Source organism: Euprymna scolopes, chromosome 11 (assembly GCF_053919585.1).
Source record: "Euprymna scolopes isolate OS-2025 chromosome 11, ASM5391958v1, whole genome shotgun sequence".
NCBI lineage: Eukaryota > Metazoa > Mollusca > Cephalopoda > Sepiida > Sepiolidae > Euprymna > Euprymna scolopes.
In genome coordinates this window covers 553,293-579,237 of record NC_136492.1, presented here as the reverse complement: position 1 = coordinate 579,237, position 25,945 = coordinate 553,293, and the positions used below count along the sequence as shown (strand labels likewise).

Sequence of the window (25,945 nt, the reverse complement as noted above, 5' to 3'; positions counted from 1 at the left end):
ACACGAACGCAGAAAGTAAAGGTAAAACAAATATATTAAGACGAAAAGATAATACATATTTACAAAGGTGCAGTTATACTGCATTTGGAAGATTGCCCTGCAGAGGGCGTGTTAAAGTCTTTCATGGAGCAACCGGCACATGCGTCTTGCCTATCCGGTGTTCGAACACAGCTCCCCGGTCTTGCTGACGATACCTTTATCTATATCTTTTCACCCACGTATGCTAATTAGTGGGCGTCTCCACAACACCCCCCTCCCAAGATTTGAAGTCGTGTAGATTTCAATATCTTTTCCTTTTGGGGTTCAGTATCATTGGGTCTATAGCCTTTCTTTTCCTTCCCGATCTTCTCGGTTCGGACATGGTCTGTGGTGGTTCAATATAAAACGTTTCGCATACTATATCAATTGGATCTTCCTGATCCTCTGGTTTGTCCTGTTCGTTGTCCTTCTTATGACGTTTTCTCAATTGATGTTGGTGTCTTTTGTGTATCCCTTTTGGACCTTTTATCATGTAGACCAAGTCGCCGATACGTTTATCTACCGTACCCGACTCCCAATATGACATATATTTAAAATATTTAAAATATACCTGATCACCAGGTTTAAACCTTTTACGTGATGTGTGTGTGTCGTTTTATATACGACTGCTTGTTTTGGTATTCATTTATCAAATGGTGATGTTATTTTCTCGCAAACATTAATTCTGCTGGCGATAATTTCGACGGTGTATTTGGGTTCTCAGTTATCCTCTATATTTGCAGGAACTGTTGTAATGCTTTATCCGTCGGTGTTCCTATCGATTTTCTAAGGGCACGCTTTATTGTATCTACGAACCTTTCCGCTAATCCATTTGATTGAGGATGGAACGGTGGTGTAGTTATATGGTTTACCTGAAACGATTCACAAAAATCCTTAAAAACTCTTGAAGTAAATTGTGTTCCGTTATCTGTGACTACAATGACTGGTACCCCAAAACGTGCAAATATTTTTGACCCGCTTTACTTCCGGCCATCTGGAAAAACTATTTACTATGATTAGGTAGTATTGTCCCTCGATCGGTCCAGCAAAGTCTAGATGAATGCTTGACCATGGATGGTCACTTTTTTCCAAGGTTTATGAACTATCGGTGGTGCCTTAGCGGCTAACATACAACCTTTACATTTGTTTAATGTTAATGCAATATCCACATCCATATTACGCCAGTAAACATAACTCCTCATAAGTGTCTTCATCCTATTTATACCCGGGTGTCCTGTATGAAAATCACGTAAGATTTTTTCTGCAAGGTTTTCGGTACAACCACTCTTTCACTATATAATAATACCTCATTGCATAAGGAAAATATACTTTGCGTTTTTCCGTCGTTTTCCCTTAATTTTTTCTTTATGTCTTTGATGACGTCGTCATTTTCAGCCTCCCTTTTTATATCGGTAAGCGTGACTGGTAATTCTCTTATTATATTCGCCACCATATTTTTTCCTCATAATTGGAACATATAGCTGCAATTGCTGACTCTTCAAAGGTTTCATCCCTTTTCGGTATAAGCCTTGACAATCCATCCGCATGACCTATTTTTCCCGAACGTAGATGTTTTATTTGAAAATCATAATTTAGCAAGATCGTACCCTTTTTTTGAGCCGAAAATAGTCAATAGGGGCTTGTGGTCTGTTTCCAGTATAAAATGTCTTCCGTACAGATAACGGTGGAATTTCGTCACCGCGAAAATAATGCTTAATGCTTCCTTTTCTATTTGGGAGTAAGCCTTCTCTGACGGAATTAGGGTCCTTGAAGCGTGCGCTATAGGCTTCTTCGTTCCATCTGGCATGATATGCTGTATACATGCTCCTATACCATACGAGCTCGCGTCACTCGCAACAATTATTTGTGATTTTGGGTCGTAATAAGTTAAGTATAAATCTGACGTCAAAGTCTTTTTAATTTCCTCAAATGAGTCTTGACATTCTTTTGTCCATATCCATGGTGTTTCTTTCTTTAATAATTCGTTCAGCGGAGCTCTTACGTCGTGCATGCCTTTTATAAATACTTGGTAGTAGTTCGTGAGACCTAAGAAGCTCTGTAAAGTCGTCAGGTTATGTGGTGCTGGCATGTTCCTAATTGCTATCGCTCTTTCTGGATCAGGGCGTCGACCATCTTTACTTATTATTTGTTCTAAATACTTGATTTCGTCTAAACAAAACTCACATTTGTTTTCTTTCACCTTGAATCCGTACTCGTTTATTCTTGTGAACACTTGTTTTAAATGCTCTATATGTTCACTTATGGGCGCGCTCCTTATGATTATGTCATCCAGGTATGCACAAGCACAATCTAAACAATTCAACATTGTGTCCATCGCTTGCTGGAATATCGCCGGCGCGACTTTTATCCCGAACGGTAATCGGTTATACTTGAATAACCCTTTGTGTGTGTTAATGCATAAAATCTTTGAGCATTTTTCATCTATCGGAATTTGCAAATAGGCGTCGGACAAATCTACTTTTGAAAAAATTTTCCCACCATTTAGTTTGGCAAAAATCTTTTCCGGGGTTGGTAAAGGGTAATGGTGATCTTGTAACATATTATTTAACCCGGTTGAAAAATCTCCGCAGACTCAAATTTGTTCTGATTTCTTCTTTACATACACCGTAGGTGCTGCCCAAACGCTAGTTTCGATTTTCGATAAAATGCCCGTTCTTTCAAGTCTGTCTAATTCGCTATCTATTTTGTCTAATCCGGCGAACGGCACGTTCCGTTTTTTTTTTAAATACTGGTGTTGCATACTTTTTTAGCTCGAACGAAGCTTTAAATTTATTGCATCTTCCCAGTCCCGTAGTAAATATTTCTGAAAATTCGTTTTTTAGTTCATTTTTAATATTTTCTGACGTTGTGGTGCAGCTGATTATTTTTTTTACAAAAAGCGTTCGTCGGTTTATCCCAAAGGTTGAATTTTTCAATAAAATCTGTTCTCAATAAATTCTCGCTTTCTTTAATTACGAAAATTTACAACTTCTTCGTCGTGCCATTTAAATTAATGGGCAGGACGACTTCTCCTTCGAATTTGATTTCGTCTCCTGTCACCGTTCTTGCACCCTTACTTGACTTTTTCAGAGTCGGTTTATCCAGTTTTTTCCAAGTGCTAACGTTTATTACCGACAAATCTGCTCCAGAATCAAGTTGAAATTTTATTTGTTTGTCGAAAATATTAACGAACACATATTTTCGTAAATTTTCTTTCTCTTTGTCGTTTGTTCTCATTTGGTGTACTCTATATTTTGTTCTGCAACAAATACTCTTATGTCCGACTTTGTCGCAATTGAAGCATCTGATATTTTTGTAAGGACAATCCTTTTCCCAATGTTTTTCATCAATTATTCCGCAATTATTACTTGGTCCCGATTTTCTATAGTTCCTTTGACTTGAATCGTAATTTCGTTTTCTGTAATTAGAGTTTGAGTACTTATAACTCGCGTAATCTTTTGGATTTTGACGAGTCTCCCACTTTCTTTGCCCTGCGTTTCTGCCAGATTTTTTAATCTTCCTTTTGTTCGACACTCCTGCTTCTTCTATATCTCTGGAGTCTTTTTTTAGTGATACTGCCCTTTGACAATCTTCTGTTAACTTTTGCAGTGTTAGACCTTGTTCTGTCTCTAATTTTGAGAGAACGCGTCTTCGGATCTCTTAATTTTTTTGTAGAAACTAGCCCCTGTGAAAAAATTAAACATTTGAAGTCGTCCACCATAAGTTCCGATAATTTAAAATTGTCGCAGTGTTTATTCACTACTGACGCATATGTCAGGTAGTCCTGCTCCTCCGTTTTCTTAAGGTTCATACACGACTATCTCTTGTGAAAAAGAGACATGTTCGGTCCGAATAACTCCTTAAGAAGTTTTACGGTCTCAGTGAAGTCTAACTGATTCGTTCTCCTTGGCAATATGAAATCAACAAATTTGCAATGTTCACTGTCACCAAGCTTTCGAAGTAATAAACTTACTTTCTTTGCGTTTGACCAGCTTTCGCAATCTGTTTCGAAAATATCTTCATACCTCTTAAAGTATGTCTCAAAAGTTTTATCCTCTCCTGGTAGGTACATGGACACATCTATGCTATTCACAATTGTTGCGTTGGAAAACGTCGTATCGCTTTCCTGTGCAGAATTAGTCGTAAATCTTTCCAACAAATCTTTTTTGACCAAGTTGTATTTGCTCTATACATTTAAGATGCCGTTCATTCTGTCTTTCGTCTCTTTCTTGTAGTTCTTTTTCTGTAATTCGTCTCTTTCTTGTTGACGCCTTATCTGTACTTCGTCTCTTTCTTGTTGACGCATTTACATTTCCGCGAATAACTTGATAAGATCCTACATTTTGTTTTTCAAATTAGTAAATCAGTCACTTTTACAATTTCCTTTCTTTAAATACTACGAACAACCGGTTCCTTTTGTCACGTTATTAATTACATACAAGAAAGAAAAAAATCCCTTCTTAGCACATTAAGAAAAAAATCACTTTTTCTTTCAAACCCGTCTACCTAATAAGTTCACGGTTTCCTAGCGAAACACTTTTTTTTTTCTTTTTGTGTGCACTTTGCAGAAAAGGTTACTGCAACTTTCAAGTTTTTTTCCGTAGGCACTTTGAAAGTGCTTGCTGTTTTTGTTTTTTTTCAAGTGTCCCGGGTTTTGAATTTCCTTTTCAAGTAGTCGCAAAAACAAATCTTGGTGACAATTTCGTAGTTGCTGCATTTTAAACATTGAATTCCCGAGTGAATTTTTTTTTCAATCTTCGACGAGTAAGTATTTCCCGATTACCACTGTTGAGTTTGATAGTGTATTTTCTCACGCGTAAATCTTTTTTCGAAATCCCGTCGCCACTGTTGTGTCTGTATCAATAACAACACGAACGCAGAAAGTAAAGGTAAAACAAATATAAGACGAAAAGATAATACATATTTACAAAGGTGCAGTTGTACTGCAGTTGGAAGATTGTCCGGCAGAGGGCGTGTTAAAGTCTTTCATGGAGCAACCGGCACATGCGTCTTGCCTATCCGGCGTTCGAACACAGCTCCCCGGTCTTGCTGCCTTGATACCTTTATCTATATCTTTTCACCCACGTATGCTAATTAGTGGGCGTCTCCACAACACTATTGAATATATTTACGTTTGGGTGATTTAAAAACACCTTGTAACGTTAATTATTGAACACCCTGTATATTGAAGACATTGCAAAGGCTACTGCAAAGAAAGTAAGTTTCATCTACGGTGTTTAAAATTATTCACACGTGAGAGTAATCTATATCTCTACAAAGCCAGCATACGTTTATGAATGAAATATTGTTGATACATTTCGGCTGGTTCATTCACCACGAGTCTCTCCCTCTTAGACAAAGTCAGAAACGTGCTTCGAATCCAATAGGTCCTGTTCTGTCAACTAAGATCCAACCCCTTTTCAATCGCCGCACTGTTGCATCCCTGTGCCCGTTTTACAAGTACGGAATATTCCTAAAGTCTTGGACAGATTCAAGTCTTCATATCTGCTTTACTATAAATAGCCGTAATATGAAGGTGGTGCCATTTTAAAATTAAATGCATTAATATTTTGTAAGTTATTGATTTTTTTTTTCATTTCTTTTCAGATCGAGTAATAGCGTATATTTTACCAGAAAAGGCGTATTTTCTACTTGAATTTTCAAAAACCGAATCATGCCATCTTCCTTCAACATGCATCCCAGATATCCAAATCTCACACTCTGCGATTCTTTTTGTGGGGATTTGTGAAAAGTCTATGTGCCACCCATTCCTAAAAGCGTGGATGAGTTAAAGGCCCGAATAACAGAAACATTTTTGTTTACATGGGGGATCACCACTTATCAAGGCCCGGAAGGCACTCGGGGATATTTTGTGTACAATAATCAATGGGATTATTTCGTAGCAATAGTTGGTATTGGAGATTTGATAAAGTGTCTTAGTTAAGGGCGCGATTAATCAGGAATTTGTTTATGTTGGGCTTGAAGACGTCCAAGTTGTAGCCAGGTGGGAAACAGGCAAACGGAAGAGAATTCCACAGGTATGCACTTCTCAGAAAAACTGTTGCAACCATTGACAACACAATGCTTGGACGCGTTTAGCAAGAATCGGACTATCAGCTTGATTTGTGTCATGTGATAAATAATGCTCACATTGAACATCTTTGAGCGTTCCATGAAAAACTTGAGATTACAAACTTTCTGAATATTACTTAATATTTCTCGAGATATTCAATGTCAAAATGTGCCTAAAACTTTTGGAATATTCTGTATTTTAATGGACTGTGTTCCAATGAACTCATTGAACTTGTACATTCTCGACGTACATACACCCGATAAACCCGTTTAGCAAATAAAATCCTATCCATTCACGGTAAATGTATGTGGATGATGGAAAGCTTTCTACTATAATTGCCTTTGCGGCAATGATTACTTTCGTAGATTAAATACTAATAGATAGCTGACTAAAACTGATTTCACCTGATAAATGAAATTGCGAAATTCATATATGAAACGAAATATGCTTTTTTTAGTTTTCGACGGGAAAATAGAAAATATTACTTAAATGTATTTGGGTTTTTTTTTTTTTTTTTTTTTACATTTTCTGTTTTTGGACAATTTATGACCAACTGTTTAAACACGCTTGGATTAGATAAAAAAACGCTATCGCAATATGCCGAGGCAATCGTTTCAGCATTTTTTTAGATTATCGGTTACGAACAAACAAACATTTTAAATTTTTACTTATATATATATACTAGCCTGGGTGCCCGACGTTGCCCGGGTGTTTAGATGTGTGTGTTGAGCAAAAAAAAAAAAGAAGTGGTTGTAGGCAGGTAAGCTCGAACCCGTACCGCAAAGGAGGAAAAGAACATGAAAAAAAAACGTAGCGTTTTTGCTGCTTAACCCATCGCCGAACTGGAAGTGATGTAGGTTTAAATTAAGGCTAGTCAATCGAAAAGAGAGGATGGCTTTCGAAAACATCGGCGAAAAAGCGCCCGGTTGAGGGTGAAGTGATTTATGTTTTTAGCCAATTTTACCGTATTTGTCGTTCGAAGGGTCGGCTTCACAACAATACCGATCTCGTGAAAATCTTTCGCTTACCGAAAGTTTTAGGCAGACAAACATACACACATATATACATACATATAAACAAATTGGTAAGATTTATATTATAGATTGTATTTGACGCAATATATAGTAATGATTTAAAAGAAAAAATATAAAGGTTCGTTCGCCGCCACCGAGGATCGAAACCAAAACCTTCAGCTTACGACTTATTTTTGCCTTGGCCGCCAATGACTGAGCCACGAAGACATATTTTCGGCAAGGCTAAAAATTAAAACATGAACCAATAGCTACTACATTATGTGTTTTAATGGCGGCGTTCGACCTTCACCTGGCAAATTTCGTTTTTTTTTTTTTAATTTTTCACAATTTTACACCAACTTTTCCGGGCTAAACACACAAATATAAAGTTTCGCATGGATTCATATAACTTATATATGAAGTTTCATATCTGTAGACCAAAAACTCTAGGAGAAGTTTGGTAGGCAAAATTTGTTAAACGAAAATATGCACGTATACATAAATATATGGAAACAATTTTGTGTTTATTATAAACTTTTTACGCAAATTTTATGCAAGTATAATTCATGTAGAACATATTCATTAATATAATTACACGTAATAGTTAACTAAAGATGATCACCCCATAAGAAAACCGAAGAACCTAATAGGGAATTAATTAAAATGAATGTTTAAAAAAATATGCAAATTAGCTAGATCTTCTGCTGGTGAATGCAATTCCATGCCCCATACATAACAAAATTGTATTTTCTTTTTAAATAAATGGAGAAAGGGAGTTTAATATGAATATCAATACACACACTTGTAAAAAAAATCTATATGAGTATATATATATATATATATATATATATATATATATATATATATATTAGTGTCAAAACAAAAAATTGAAATTGGAGTCTGAAAAATCATGTTGGGTCATCGGAATAGGGAAAAATTTGATCGTCATTTCCGATTCAAAAAACAATTCTTGAAAAACTGTTAAACTTAATTTTACATTGCTGGTAATTAAGATAAAATGATAAATATTTAATGTTTTTAAATTAAATTGAAATCTATACATCGTAAATAAATAAGACGTTGTAGATTTGTTTTACTTGTGCTAAAAAAATATTAAAATTAAATGTTGGCTACTTCCCGGTCTATTAACATTGACAAACTTGACAAGGGATTGCAAAAACTTGTGGAAAAAATCCATACTTTTACGCGAGAAATATTTTAGCGTCAGCTTTTCTTTGATATTGGAATCTCCTGTCTGTTAAGTAGTGTTTACTGGTCGTAAAACAATTTCTAAATATATAGCAATTGAATAAAAAAAAAACAATAAAGTCCGATAGTTAGAAATTATTCAGGCTATTATTTGATTAAAGTCGTTAATTTCTTTGATCAATAAGATGAACATATACAAACGGAGACTGGAAATTTGCCTTCCAACATAAAAATATAAGTCCGTATTTATTCAGAAATATTTGAAAGAGATATAAAAGAAATTTTACTAAGATATTTTTTTATTCATATTTAAACTAACATTTTCATGCAAATATAGAAATTAAGTAGATCCTTTTACTATATAAAAATATATTGTGTAGTAGTAGTAGTAGTAGTAGTAGTAGTAGTAGTAGTAGTAGTAGTAGATAAAAGTCTCTCAAGTAAATTCCCTTAAACGAAAGTGGGATTCTAATTTTTACAGACGATTATGTGTGAACATCTTGAATTTACGTTTATGAATTTTTTAGATAAGGTTTGGTTATTCGATTTATTTGGATTCTCTGGATTACCGTGCTCAACTTAAGTGACATTTTCAGAACATTTCGGTCGGTGTAACCTCCGACCTTCTTCAGGTGTATCTTGTCGAACCCGGGAATATTTCTGTCGAACTCCGGAATTTGGACGAAATTGAACTTAACCCTTTATTTACTTCACAAGGTGGGCAGCATGCTCTTTTCCGTTAGCCATGAGGTTCTAAATTGTATTTTTCGATCACCCACACTGAGAATTGAACTTCAAATTTTAGGAGAATATCACTTTTACAATTGATTTTCTAAGTAATCTAACCCCTAAGTCCAGAATAGAAGTTCTATTGTGTGAGCGTGTCCATGACCCTCGTCACCGTCTCTTTCATCCCGCAATTGACTCATAATGAAAGCCTCTAAAGTTTTACTTGAGCTTATGGAATAACCAAAAGTCACAGGGAGCAAGGTCTGGGCTATTAGGAGAGTGAGAAACTGTCTTCATGACAATCTTGGTCAAATAGTCTGATCTTCCGCATCTTCAGTTCCTCGCGAATAATTGTGTGCACAGTTTCCACACTAACATCAAACTGTGCACTTATTTCTATAGACACACAATGGTCCTTGCCTATGTAACTCTTTATTTGGCTAATCAAATTCAGTGTTCTGATTTCTTTACTTCTCCTACACCTCTCATCATCTCTCACAGATTTCCTGCCTTCCTTGGATCTCTTCTGCCACGAAAAAAACTAATACGTAAGTCATGCAAGATGGTACAAAAGAATCTGAAGCATTCAATACGTGTTTTTTTTTCTGAGAATTTTATTGGATATCCTCCTTCGGATGTGTCCTTACTTTCAGCTTGCATTTTTTAAAATTCATCCGCTGTGACAATTAGGCTTTAGTAGGATGTATTTCAATTCCTACTCTTGTTTTTTTAAACCTTAATTTATAAAGATTGGTCAATCATCTTCTAACATGTATAGCTATAGCATACTGAATTGTTAAGAGTCTACAACAATTTTAAATGCCTGTACAAAAAAGTTTGGAAACCTATTGAAGTCACCTTCTGCATATGAATTCAACGTAGAAGTATTTTATTAAATTTTTTGCTTACCTTTCACAGATACTGGCACCACCATTATGGCTTCTGCGTACGTTTACAAACAGGTAACAATTGCCGAATTGTTCTTGCCATCCTAAAATAGTATGGAAAATCATTAGTTATAAATAAGATTCAGGATTTTGTCTTGAATAATCAGTTGACTTTTAAAATAATCATTTAACAATAGAAAATAATCATTACCTTTTTAAATAATGATTGAACTTTTTATCTAATTATTTAACTTTTAAAATAATTATAAGCCTTTTTAAATAATTATTTGACTTTTTAAATTATAATTTAACTTTTTAAATTATAATTTAACAATTTAAAGTAATCATTTAATTTTTGAAGTAATTATTTGACTTTTTAGTAAGTAATTAACGTTTGAAGTAATTTTTTACCATTTGAAATAATTATTTGTCATTTTAATAATCATTTGACTTTTAAATAATAATTTGACATTTTAGCAATAATTTGACTTTTAAAATCATCATTTGAATTTTTAAGAAATCATTTTACTAATTTAAAAAACCTTTTTTCTTTTTAAATAATTATTTGACGTTTTTAGTAGTTATTTGTCTTTTTTAGTATTCATTTGACTATTAAGTAATAATTTGACAATTAAAAATAATCATTTGACAATTTAAATTAATCGTATTTGTTTTAAAATAGTCACGCGCCTGTAAATAATCATTGGGGCTTTTAAAATAATCATTTTACTTTTTAATTAATTATTTAGCATTTTAAGTAATCATCTGACGTTTTATATAATCACTTGCACTTTAAAGTAATTTTTTTGATTTTTTGAATAATCATTTAATTTTTTCAAAAATTATTTTACCATTTAAATAATATCTTTTTGATTTTTTGAATAACCATATGAGTTTTATAAGTAATCATTTCACAATTAACATCATTATCACCATTTTACTTTTAATAGTCATAAATTTTTATAATAACCATTTGATTTTTTAAAACGTGATATTTTAAGTAATTGTAAATGGGCCCAACTCTTTTCCTGATCTACATTAATGATCTTCCATATCACATCCTTACATCATTTGTAGACATTTATGCTGACGACACTACCATTTATGGTAGCACATCTAAGACAGTAAACGACCAAGTTCTCTCCAATTCTCTCTCCTCTGATCTTGAGCATGTAGTACAATGGGGAAAGGAGTGGCTGGTTACTTTTAATGCATCTAAAACCAAGCTTCTCTCTTTACATCATCAACATTCTGATCCACATCTGGCATCAATTGAAATGAATGGCTCTCGTCTTCAGGAGGCCTCAAGTTTTGACAAGCTTCTGGGCTTGACCATTACTCCTGATCTTAAATGGAACACGTACATCAAATCTGTTGCCAAGGCCGCTGGAAAAATCGTGGGATCTTTCTATCGATCCAGTAGATATCTCACTGCTGATGCAATTCTCTATCTATATAAGAGCCAGGTACGTCCAAGGATGGAATACTGTTGCCACATCTGGGCAGGAGCTGCTAGAAAGGACTTGGCCTGCCTTGATAGAGTTCAAAATAGACTTCGTAGCCTCGTAGGAGATGTCCTTTTCTCTTCCTTGCAACCTCTATCTCACAGAAGAGATGTTGCGAGTTTGTCTCTGATGTATCGTTATTTTCATGGAAAGTGTTCGACTGAGCTTCAATCTATGGTCCCCCTCGCAAAACTTTCACAAGAAACACTCGTCTAGCTGTAAACACTATCAATAATTCCCCCCACTCTTTATCTGTGCCTAAACCTAAACGTAGATTCCATGAACAAAGCTTCTTTCTTAGAACTGCACGCCTGTGGAATTGTCTTCCGTTTTCCTGCTTTCCGGCTGACTACAATATGGTTGTGTTCAAGTCTAACGTAAATAAGTTCTTGATGAGCCGTTCCATATAAGTTATCAAATTTAACAAATTTTCATTACTAATGATTATTATATTGTCCAATTTCTACTGTACACTCTTTAACCCTTATCCTTGAGTGGCCTCTTGGCCTTGATAATGAGTTGATACCTATGAAAAAAAAAAGAAAAAGTCCAATGTTAACAAGTTCTAATTGAATCGTCCCCCTAAGTAATCCAAGTTTCAAAATTCCCATTGTTTACTATGCTAAAATCACAATGACTAATGTATACCTATTAACTCTTATCCTCGAGTGGCCTCTGGGCCTTGATAAGTGGTGACACCCTTGTAAAAAAAAAATTTTTAAATGATCATTTGTTTTTTAATAATGATTTGACTGTTCATGTAAGTAATTAATTCTTCAGTAATTATTTAACTTTTAAAATAATCATTTCACTAAATAAAATAATCATTAAGAGTTTTTCTATTATCATTTGACTTCTTAAATGATAACTTAAACATTTTAAATTAACATTTGACTTTTAAAAATTCATTTCACGAGTTAAATAATCATTAGACTTTCTAAGTAATTATTCGACTTTTGTGAGAAATCATTTTGTTTATTAAGTAATGATTTGGCTTTTTAATTTTAATTTGACTTTTTAAATTTTTAATTATTTCAGTATTTGACTTTCTTAACAATCATTTGACTTTTTAAATAATATTTTGTTTTTTAACTATGAGATAATCCTTAATTTTTTAATCGTTTCGCTTTTCAAATAATCATGTAAGCTTTTCAATAATCATATGATTCTTACAATATTTTTATATAATCTTTATATTCATTAATTAAATTTAATTTATTTATAAATAATTTTACCATTCAACAGATTTTGACCCTTTAAATAATCATTTGATTTTTAAAATAATCATTTGGCTTTTCAAATGGTAATTTTATTTTTAAGTAATTATTAGCGCCTTTAAATAATCATTTTGCTTTTTAAATTATGATTCTACCTTTTTGATTATCAGACACACACGCACGCACACACACACACACACACACACACACATAAATAATCATTTGGCTTTTCAAATGGTAATTTTATTTTTAAGTATTTATTAGCGCCTTTAAATAATCATTTTCCTTTTAAATTATGATTCTACCTTTTTGATTATCAGACACACACGCACACACACACACACACACACACACACATAAATAATCATTTGACTTTTCAAATGGTAATTTTATTTTTAAGTATTTATTAGCGCCTTTAAATAATCATTTTCCTTTTAAATTATGATTCTACCTTTTTGATTATCAGACACACACGCACACACACACACACACACACACATAAATAATCATTTGACTTTTCAAATGGTAATTTTATTTTTAAGTAATTATTAGCGCCTTTAAATAATCATTTTGCTTTTTAATTATGATTCTACCTTTTTGATTATCAGACACACACGCACACACACACACACACATAAATAATCATTTGACTTTTCAAATGGTAATTTTATTTTTAAGTATTTATTAGCGCCTTTAAATAATCATTTTCCTTTTAAATTATGATTCTACCTTTTTGATTATCAGACACACACGCACACACACACACACACACACACACACATATATATATATATATATATATATATATATATATATATATATATATATATATATATATATATATACATATATATATATTATAAAATATAACTTACCATCACGACATTGAGAATAAACAAGAGTAAATATCTAAAAGAAAAAAAAACGATTAGTTTAATAAGATTTTTAACATTCAAATTCGAATAATTCAAAATAATTAAATGCAATCGATGTAAAATAACAAAAAAAAATATTTAAATCAAGACAAACTGTCATGAAAAATAGACAAAATAATTAATCATTTGTTTATGACTTTTTTAGATGATGATTTGTTATTCGTATTATTTGGATCCTTTGGACTACTGTCCTCATCTTGAGTGTAATTTTCATAACATTTTAATCGATGTAACCACCGACCTTCTTTATTTAGAACGGAACCTTTTATTTACTTTACGGGGATGGGGAGGTAGCATGCTCTTGTTCCATCAGCCATGACTGCATAGAGGTCCTAAGTGATTCAGAGATGTATTTTTCAGTTGTCCATACTGATAATTGAATCTTTAACTTTCAGAAGAATATCGTTTTTATAATTGATTTTTCCAAGTACTTTAACCACCTCGCCATGGATCCTTGCGTTCAAAATCCTGTCCAAATTCTCGAGTTCTAAAGGAAACTTTCCTGAGTTCGACAAGAAGAAGGTCGGGGGATTACATTGACCGGAACATTGTGAAAATATCCTTCAAGATGAGAACAGTAGTCCGATAGATCCAAATAATAATCATAATTAGTTCTTGATAAAAAAAATTCTACATTTTTTTTCTTTGCTTATTTTTCGTTGACAACGATTATTAATCTTCTCTTCAATTCGTTTGACTACGAATTTTTTAATATATTTACTATTATATAAAATTTTCTTTGTGTGTGAGTTCCTTCCTCATATGTTCCTAAACGGCTGATATCTTTTGCAACTGTCACACAAAGCTAATTTATATGTCTGGAAATATATTATTTAATTAATTGGAATGTTTATTAAGATAAGTATTATTTATTATTTATTTATTGCGAACTTGTTTTGGCCAACTATTCCTCTGGCCTTCGTCAGGTACGAACTCCGAATCTCCTAACTGCATTATCAGCAATTACTGCCTTCCATAGTTGTTATCGTATTACCATGTTTTGGCCGGCTTTTGGATAGGATTGAAATCGCTATCTTCAAATAATGCTCACCAGGATCTGTAGAGATGCAAAGTCTCTATCCACAGCTTCACGGGCCCTAAAAGGCGACCAAGATTGAATTTTTTGGTCTTACGCATCCACATTTATTTATTATCTGATCTTCCATGCTCGGGTCCGTACCGAATGGTATATATTATTTAATTAATTGGAATGTTTATTGAGATTAGTATTATTTATTCATTTACTTATTGCGGACTATTATCCTCATCTTTTAGCTGTTGTTTTTACGATATTTCGGCCAACTATTCCTCTGGCCTTCGTCAGGTGGTAACCGCGACGGGATAGGATCACTCCTCTAACTATGGAAGGCAGTAATTGCTGAGAATGTAGTTAGGAGATTCGGAGTTCCTATCTCATCGCGGTTACCACTTATGAAGGCCAGAGGAATAGTTGACCGAAACATTATTTGACGTAATATATAATAATCAATAGAGGATTGATTCTGTAATAATACATACGCAATCTGCATAAATTAAAATATCATGTTTCTGAATTTTTAAGATGAGGATTTGGGTATTCATATTATTTGGATTCATTGGACTACTGTTCTCATCTTGAGTCTGAAATTTACAACGTTTCGACGATGTAACCTCCGACCTTCTTCAGGTGTATCTTGTCGAACTCGGGAATGTTTTTGTCGAACTCAGGAATTTGGACGGAATTTCGAGCAAGGACCCAACCAATTTAATACTTTAACAAGATAATAAATTCTTTTTCATTTCCCTTTCTCTCTATCCATCCCATCTTTTGGTTTTTATGGCATAAGGTATTTGAGTATTTAGTATTTTTGTCTTACAGTCTGTAAATTAAAAACATTTGCTATGGTCACTGAGTACTGACCGGTGTTTTTCAATCAACACCCATCCACACACATACAGGCACACACACAACACACACACAAATACACACCCACCCACACACCCACCCACACACACACACACACACACACCCACACACACACACACACACACACACACACATACGTTAATACAGAAATTCAGAAGCGAATATATGGTGTTCGTTTTATTTTACTCACACACACGCACTGAAACTAGGCAATAACTATAACTACCCAAGAATAAATGTTTATTATCTTCAAAGACCTCACTTGTCCTCTCACCGAGTTATTAATCCCACCCAGGTTACATTCCAACTTTACAAACGAAATAGGAAAATGTTTTTTTTAATTGAAATATCAGTTTTTGACGGTAATTCTTGGCCTGAAGACGTAATCCCCCAACGCGGGTGATTACAGAAACATGTATGCACATATGTAGCCATTAATGTTTGTATAAATAAATTTGATATACCTGCTCTGTTCACTCATTGAGCACTCTTTGGTAAACACATGTTGTTTCATTGGATGTACTTCTAGAAAACTAAACTCTACTGGCTATATATATATATATATATATATATATATATATATATATATATATATGGGAATGCATGTATTACATATATATGTTATTTGCATGTGGCTATATATAGATATGTATGCGTATATATGATTGTCAATTGGATGTGTTCACATATATACCTGTACACTTATGCACATTTTTTATGTAGAAGTTACTATTGGCCTGTGGTTTACATATTATTATTATTATTATTATTATTATTATTATTATTATTTATATTGTTGTTATTATTGCCATTATTTTATTATCATTATTATCAACATAATAATAGTAATAATAATAATTATTATTATTATTATTATTATTATTATTATTATTATTATTATTATTATTATTATTATTAGAACGCACATTGAGCTTTCGTCGAAGACAACATTTAAGTATCTGCTTTTATACTGCACTTAACCTTTTTTGTCCTCTGATAGTGAATGAGAAATTGACCGAGACAATTCAAATCTTATTTATATTAATTAATATTAATTTTTGTTTTTTATTTTTATATTATTTTTATCCCTATCCACTGTGCCATTTTTGTAAGAGGGTTGGAACGTAATTTATTTCACATTAAAAGCCAATATTTCTCTAACTCTGCCCTTGTGGGGGAGGTTTATTATTTTTTTTTTTTTTAACTATCACCTTCGTCATTTATACTGTAATATACTCTCATTATGATGACTATTAATGACATTATTTTTACGGTTCAACGAATTTGCTTCAATTTCCAACCATTCATTATGCATATTGTAATCAATTGCGTCTCGTTTTTGGCGTTTGAATTAAACGCCAATACGTTTTATTTTATATATATATATATATATATATATATATATATATATATATATATATATATATATATATATATATATACTAGCTGCAATAATTTTTTTTAAATGAAAATTTAAAAAATACAGCAATCTTCTTCCGCCAACACCTAGAATTTTCCCAATATTGTTGAAATGAATGCACGCTGTCCATACTACAAATTTCAAGTTTTTTCAACGTTTTCATTTTTATTTCGATACGTTTTTGTAACCAAGAGCAGAGGACCGCTTGAAATATAACATATTAAATACAAAACTAATATCGCTTTCATATTTCAAAAACCCTCATAACCTTTAAATATATATATATATATATATATATATATATATATATGTGTGTGTGTGTGTGTGTGTGTGTGTGTGTGTGTGTGTGTGTGTGTGTGTGTGTGTGTGTGTATATATATATATATATAGTGTCATAAATAATCTCACTCGCTACTTAATTTGGCTGAAAAATGCGAAGCTCGCGGTTTGTTTACAAACAAGCGTTTGAGCACTTTACAAGTGGCGGACAGATGTTTATTTAAATAGACATTCCGACAGATTAGTTGCGGGCACCGCTTCCGTGGTCGAGGGGTAGGACTGCCGACTTTCAACACAACGGTTCTAGGTTCGATCCTCGGCTTGGGAGAGGTGCTAGTCTAGCGGCACTGATGAGTTGTGATACAACGAAATCGGACTGTATGTTGATGACTACAAATATATTTTATATATATATATATATATATATATATATTAGCTGGCAGGGAAACCCAACGGTGCCCGGATTGAATGATGGTTAACTTTGCATACTTTTATTTTCATCGAAATCAGTGGAATCGTCTATTCTATAATCAAATCGATTAATTGACTGCTCTAATCGGGGACATACTTCGGTTCACCGGGAAGAAATTTCACATACTTCCTTACAGTGACGTAGTTGACAATATATCAAAATTTACATTGCACTCTATAAAAGCTACTGTTGAATTTATGAAATTATTTTTATATAATATCTTGAAGTAAAATTCAAAATGCAAAAGTCAAGTATCATGTTCGATTGTGATTTAAAGAGAAACATTCATTTCGAACCAATCACTGTCTTATCACAGGACCTACTATTGATTATATACGCCAGATCTTTGTGCTTTTATGGCGAAAACACCTCTCAAAACTATTTTAGAACACTCCCAGGCACATAAAATGCATTTCTGTGAAATTTAGAAAAAATTATATTATATGGAATATAGTAATTATATTATATGTAATATAGTAGTTATTTAAAAAGGTATTTTTTTAATGTCTCGTGCGCCACAACCGAGAATCGAAACTAAAACGTTTAGTTTACGATTTACTTTTTCCTTTGACGTAAATGACTGAGGAAATATGTTTGTTGTAAGGCTAAAAATTAAAACATTAACCAATAGCTGCCAGGTTACACATGTATATTCGTAATGTCGTTCTTTGACCTTTATCTAGCAAATTAATTTTTTAAATCTTCACACTTTTGAATCGATTTTTCCTCGGCTAAAACACAAATATGAAGTTTGACATGGGTTCACATACTCTATATATAAAGTTTTATGTCTGTAGACCAAAAACTGACAGAGGAGTTTGGTAGAAAAAATTTTGGTAGGAAAAATGTTTTTAGCAAATATATATACGCATACAGAAATATGTTTGTGCTTACTATAACATTTTTGCGCAAATATTACGCAAGTATAAATCATGTAGAATATCTGCACGAATTTAATTAAATGTAATAGTAAACTAGTGATGGTCATTTCATAAGAAAACCGAAAAAACTAATAAGGAATAATTAAAATGAATGTTTCAAAGAATGTGCAAATTATCAAGATCTTTTGCAGATGAATGCAATGCCACGGTCTATATATAACAAAGATGTGTTTTCTTCTTAAATAAATAGAAAATAAGGTATTAATATGAATATAAATACACGAGAAATCCCATATTTCTAGGAGTATAGATGAATATATAATGTGCCTTCAATAAATTTCAAGACTTTTTTGTACGGGCATTTAAATTGTCTCCTAAAAATTTAGTAATTTTTGCTATACATCGTATGAGATGACTACCTCATTTTTATTATTTCATGTCCACATGAACAGCTACAGCAAGAATCGGAATACACCCTACAAAAGTCTGATCGTCACAGAGTGTGAATTTCAAAGATGCAATCTGGTCGTGTAGAGACTTTAGAAGAATGTTATGCAACAAAATTTTGTTTTAAACTTGTAAAAAATACCGAAAATGTGAAATTTGGGAAAAGTCGACCCAGCCGTTTCGGGATTATTAGGAAATGAACTCTCACACAAACAGACACAAAGTGTATTCCATGGATAACTAGATATGATTAATAGATATATTTCTACCAATCGAAAAATATGAGGAAATAAAAAAAAGAAACTTGAAAAACATAATATGAATTACCTGTAAAAAAAGCAGCCCTAACAATATTCGAGCCATAACGTCTTCCGAAACACAAATGATTCCTTCTTTGTTCTTTGTTTTTTTCTGAAATTTCTGTAGCTTTTACTGGTTTTGTGCGACAAATCGTTACACCTGTTAATAAAGTTGCAAATGAGTGCGTAGAATATCACATTTATAAGATAAAATCTTGTTTCTGTTTTGTTAATAAGAAAAGGATGGTTGCTTGTCTTTTTCTAGTGTCACGTCAAATAATAAAATCTAATTCAATTCAATTTGTGAAATGAAGCAATTCGAATTATTTTTAACTAAACCGAATATATATATGCGCGTGTGTGTATATGTATATGTATGTGCTAGCAAGTGCCCGGCATTACCCGGCATTCTCCGGTCGTAAAATACGCTTAAATATGATATTTTGATAAATGCAGATTTCGTCTCTATTGTATAATATTGGACCCAATATATGTCAATGATTTAAAAAGCTAAAAACAAAAATTTGACTCGTACGCCGCCACCGAGAATCGAAACCAAAACGTTTAGCTTACGATTTTTTGACGTTAATTCCTGAGCATTAACGTAAAAGGAAAACAAGGCTAAAAAGTCAAACATGAACTAATAACTATTACGTTACGCATGCATATTCGTAATATCGCCGTTCGACCTTCATCTAGCAAATTACATTTTTAATCTTCACACTTTTGAACCGATTTTCCCCGGCTAAAACCCAAATAGAAAGTTTCGCATGGATTCGAATACCCTGTATATTCAATTTCATGTCTGTAGACTCAAAACTGACAGAGGAGTTTGGTAGGAAAAATATTTTAAACAAATATATATACGCATGCATATATATATATATATATACATATAGAAAGAGGTTTGTGTTTACTATAACCTATTTACGCAAATATTACACAAGTATAAATCATGTAGAATATCTGCATGAATATAATTGCACGTAATAGTTAACTAGAGCAGATCACTCCATAAGAAAACCGATAAAAGCTTATATGGAATTAATAAAAATAAATGTTTAAAATAATATGCAAATTAGCTGGGTCTTTTGCAGATTAATACAATTTCACGACCCATGTATATCATAGTTGTATATTATTTTTAAATAAATAGAAAAATCGTATTAATATGAATATCAATACACAAAAAAAATTATAAGTGTATAGATAGATATACGGGTTGCCTTCAATAGGTTTCCATAGTTTTTTCCGCAGGCATTTAAAATTGACTCTTGAAAATTAAATATGTTTTTGTTATAGATCTTATATTATTTAATTTTTACAGTAGGAATCGGAATTCACCTAAGAAAGTGTGATCATCACAGCTAGTTAATTTCAAAAATGTTATCTGAACGTGTGGAGACTTTCGAAGAATTTTATACAAAATTTTGTTTTAAACTTGTAAAAATGCCGGAGAGACGTGTGGAGTTCTTAAGATTGCTTTTGGATAATCTTGCATGAATCGAGCATTAGTTTTAAATGACATAAGAGATTAAAGAAAGGCAGGGAGTCTCTGAAGGTTGATGATGATAGGTGTGGTAGGAGTCAGGAAGTCAGAATACCAGAGTTGATTGGCGAAATAAAGAATTTAAAAATAAAGTGTTTAAGGACTGTCGCGTATCTATAGAGACATTAAGTGTACGGCTTGATGATTTGTGGGAGCTGTACACATAATTATTCGTGAGAAAATGAAGATGTGAAAGATTTTCCTGAAGTTTATCCTAAGGTGGCTCATCCCTTATCACAAACTATTTGACCAAGATGGGCGTCAAGACAGTTCCTCGCCCTCCCTATATTCAATACCTTGCTCCCCTATGACTTTTGATTATTGCCTGTTGTTATGAGACAATTGAAGATATGCTGCGATGAGGTTTATTGACACGCTCACACATTAGAAATTCATTGCAGGAATCTAGAAATTGTTGGGACGGTATGACAAGTGCATTGCAGCCGAAGGAGATTACTTCAGATGTTACTAGGGTTCCATGTGTGTACTGTCAATAAAATTATCCATACGAAAAAAGTTTACAAACTTACTGAAGGCACCTCGTATATATGTATATGCATATATACATATATATATATATATATATGGCTGTGTGTATGTGTGTACGTATATATATATATATATATATATATATATATATATATATATATATATAGTCTTTGACGTTTTTAACATTTGAAACTATACAAAAAACTACTTTTTATGATTCGTTAAAAAACCATCCAATCAGTAAGTCATTTAATCACCTGCAATCACTGCATCAACTCTCTCGAATTTACTATAATACCAATTTTTTTTTCAAGGGATCATCAGTTGTTTACCATGAAACACTGTTTCGGGGATTTAAAAACAAAACAGTATATTACTTCATGGCTCCTCAGCAGTGTTGATCAAACACCACCACCCTTAATCTTAGGAAGAAGACATGTTACAAAAAAATTTTTTATCCAATTTCCTATTCTTAATTGCAATTATAACCTTTTCATAGTACAAAAATGAATTTCTTACCTGTGCGATTCATCAATTTCCACATTTAAAATGGATACATTTTTTTAATTTATCAGTCTTGTATTTATAGGCTTTGGATTAATCCATTTAACTACTTATCACCCCCACTATAATTAGTAGTTTGTATATTTACATTCTTATTTATTTAAAATTAGATATATAAAGGTTAAAAATATTTTATTTTTACATATATACATTTTTTTTTATATATATATAAATTTATTATATGTAATTATAATAAATACATTTTATACATTGCTAATATAGTTTTGGATTTCCTTTATTGATATAGTCTGGTTTACCTTAAACGATTCAAAAGCATCAGGATAACGAACAAATGCTTTATTTAACTGTTTAAATATTTTATTTTTATCCCCACCTATATATATATATATATATATATATATATATATATATATATATATATATATATATATATATATATATATATATGTTTTTAAAGAGTTTCAGTTAGGTGAGGGGGAGCTGAACAAGAGGTAATGCAGGATATCAGACATGCAACACAAGTAGACCAATTAGCTGACCTTTCTTCAACTAGGACTGTGGCCTCGGGAAAGCCCATCGGGGATGAGTGCAAGGTCCTTTTCCATGCGCGACATGGCACTACAAACATCCCGATATTATACAACTGTTGATGGAGCAGCCGCTCTAAGCGCTACCAAAGAGTTAGGGCTCCTATACTACCAGTCGGAAACAGCAGCCAGGAACTGGCAATCCGGTACCCTCAGCCCATCAGAAGAAGATCACCCCAATCTAATTGCACAGGCATGCGTGGTACTCAAGCACTCCCAAGTGCCCAGTTATGAGGGGTGGGATGTGTCGGGAGTGGGGGAACGGCATTCAATGCCCTAGACAAGAAACAAGATCTACCACTAAGTGTTTTGTCGATTCACCTGTGATAGTGTCTCTGCGCCTGACTAATAGGCAAAGAAGGAGTATGGAAGCGGGCGATAGACAGAGCCTATCTACTCATTAAGCAATTTAGGTTTGCAGACCGGTAATTTGTTTGAGTCACCAGCTTTAGGAAGGTTGTCGTTCAAGACTGGAGAGGCCTCCCTCTCCTTTGGTTTAGTTTCAGAGTTTTCCTTCTCCTAGACGGTGATCTGGGAAGATCTAATGGGTCCATCAGCCCTGAGAGTGTTTGCTCCGCGCCTGGGTCCTACTCCAGGTATTTCTGAGACCCTGCGTGGTTAGTTAATGTTACAGGGTTAACTTGTAAAGGTTACATATCTAATGAATAGTTACACTCGTCAAAGTGATTTAGGGGCATGCATTGAAAGCGGTTTTGTGGGGAGGCTTGTTTGTTAATGTTACAGGGTTAGTTTCTAGAGGTTATATATCTAACGAATAGTTACACTCTTCAAAGTTATTTCGGGGCATGCAGTGGGAGTTTTGTTACTTCATTTTAATTGGTTTGTGTTACTTCATTTTAATTGGTTTGTGTTACTTTATTTTAATTGGTTTGTGTTACTTTTTCTTGTTTTAAATATATACTGTTTTTTTTATTTCTTAAATTTCTTTTATTTTATTATTATTTATTTTATATATATATATATATATATATATATATATATATATATATATATATAATTTGTATGGGAGGGGCTTGTAGTAATGTCCTATCTGGATTGTGAGTTGGGCTGTGAGCGGTGTGCAGTGGTGTATCTGTTCTAATGGGTTATGCTTGTAATGGTAAGTCTTAGGTGGGAGCCGTATGTAAAGTTATATAATGAATGAAGATCTGAACTCCAGTCTGTTGTTGAGTTCTGGCCGTAATTTGGATATTAGTAATGATTCTTTTATGCGAAGATTTCCAATATTGCGTTTTGTGGTTAAAATATCGACTTTAATAGATGTATTAGTGTTTCTGCAGGTGTTGAGGTGTATGCGGAATGATGATGCTTGTGTTTGTGTGTGTTCCTTGACTCTTATGTGTAGGGGTCTCGTGGTGCTGCCCACGTAGAATTTTCCGCAGGCAGAGCATTCTAGTCTGTATACTACGTGTGTACGATGGCAGATTGTTGCGGGGTATACGGGGCAATTTGCTAATGTGCATGGCTGTGGGTCCTCGTTGTGCCTGCGTTTCGAGAGTTTCTGTCTATGAGGTATTAGTTTCACCTATAGATTTAACGAGACTTTCTAACGCTAATAGCAATTAAATAAAAATCATTATTTTGCTTTCTAAGATGTGTGTAACATAGTGCATATAACCGTGTATGAAAATATCAGCTGCAACCGAAGGATGGATGGTAAGCGATTGTATTAGCAGCAGTAGCGGTGTTTGATCTCGTATGCAAACTGACATGTACGCTTGGACTTGCGCCTGAACAAAAAGAAGAAAAAGAACACCAGATGGTCGGGAAGAAACAAAGACGGCGAAGATGAATGTGTAAAGTGAAGGCGAGAATGGGCTAGCTGTGACCAGCGTGCGATCGAAAGAAAGAAAACCACCGCCTGAGATAGACGTGTGGCCCCGCAGTGACGGCAAGAGACTTTAAAATGGTGTCACGAAAATAAATGCTTTTTGCTAAAAAGAAAGTAAAGCAGAGTCTAATTTATTATTGTTTTCTTATCGACGGCGTGGAGGTCCAACAAAGGTTTGAACTATAACGAACACGGTTCGAGCGTGACGGTCACGTTACATGTAGTTTATGCGTTTATGAATTTTTGGAGAGGGGTGGGCTTACTTTTTACTTTTTTAAGTTGACATGATTTAAACGACTTTGCCAATTGGACTTAATTACTGGTAAAAAAGTGAACATCTCTAAAAAGTTAGAATGGAAATGATAATCAGTGATTATAAAAATATTGCATTCAAATATATTCAGGAACTAGAATTAGTTATGGCTAATGATACATTGCCTGAAAATACTACTCCTCGGTCTGTTTTACAAGTATTTTAATGGTATATCCTCTGACGAACTATAAACTCTTGTACTCCTCGACGTAAATACCCCCGACAAACCCGACAAGCAGCAAGATCCCACTCTTACACAGTAGAGCTCCCCAACTTTAATAGTCTTTTTCCCAGAACTGCTGGACTTTGGAATTCACTTCCGTGTTCTTGCTTCCCTGACTGTACTGACATGCAGAAGTTCAAGTTTAATGTAAACAGACATACTGCTGCTCAACTCTTGTCATAGTACCTCTGCAATTGTGTCCCAAATAGTAGCCCCTTACACCAAAGTGGCATTGTTCCTTGTTTGGGGTGAAAATGCAATAAAAAAAAAGAACTTCCAAATTTTTCAATACATGAGAATTAGCTAAGAATTTTAAAGTCAGTGTAATTGACTTTCCATTGGATAGTTTAAATACTTCCAAAGTGCCTTCAAATTTCGAACAGTCACGAAGTAACTTATGTTTTTAACTATAGACAATATTAAAATGGCTAACTTGTTTACGTAAAATCCGATATGCATTATGATGGATTTAATCTTATAATAAAATTTTAATTTACTATATCTTTTTTATTAATATTATAATCTTTAAAGAATCATACAAGAACGTTGTTCTTAGAACAAACACTTAACTTTAAAAAAATAATTGTTTTCTTAAAACAAATGTAAATATATTTAAATATTTATTTTTAAATATTAAGTAAGGCGGCTTATCCCCTATTTAAAACCAGATCTCTCAAGAACCGTTCTAAAATATTTTTTCAATCGATATTTATTTCATATTTGCCTAATTTTTCTACCTTATTAAAAAATTTTCGGTGCCTAATTTTCCGTTGCCTAATTTTCCTAAAGTCAATGACAATATCAATAACCAATTGGATTTATATAATAACTAGCCTGGGTGCACAGCGTTGCCCGAATTTTTAGTGTTTCGTGTTGGGCAAAAAAAAAAAGTGGTAGTAGGTAGGCATGCTCAAACCCATACCGCGAAGGAGGAAAAGAACGTGAAAAAAAACGTGACGTCTTTGCTGTTGCGTCCATTTCCAAACCGGAAGTGACGTAGGTTTAAATTAAGGCTAGTCAATCGAAAAGAGGGGATGACTTTCGAAAATATCGGCGAAAAATCGAATCCTCCCTGTAGAAAGGTGCCCAGCTGAGAGCGAAGGAATGAATATTTTAG

The 25,945-nt window shown here is 33.2% G+C and overlaps 1 protein-coding gene across 1 annotated transcript in view; it reads right to left on the bottom strand.

Moving 5' to 3' along the window:
* The window catches only part of LOC145287716 (uncharacterized), a 640,174-nt gene extending 620,733 nt beyond the window's left edge, over window positions 1–19,441 (bottom strand). The window contains exons 1-3 of the mRNA XM_080135469.1: window positions 19,319–19,441; window positions 13,527–13,560; window positions 9,952–10,033 (exon numbers count right to left, since the gene is read on the bottom strand). Coding sequence (XP_079991595.1) covers window positions 9,952–10,033; window positions 13,527–13,560; window positions 19,319–19,354 — 152 coding nt within the window. The 5' untranslated portion in view covers window positions 19,355–19,441. The remainder of the gene's footprint in view (window positions 1–9,951; window positions 10,034–13,526; window positions 13,561–19,318) is intronic.
* Between the last annotated feature and the right edge of the window lie 6,504 nt (window positions 19,442–25,945).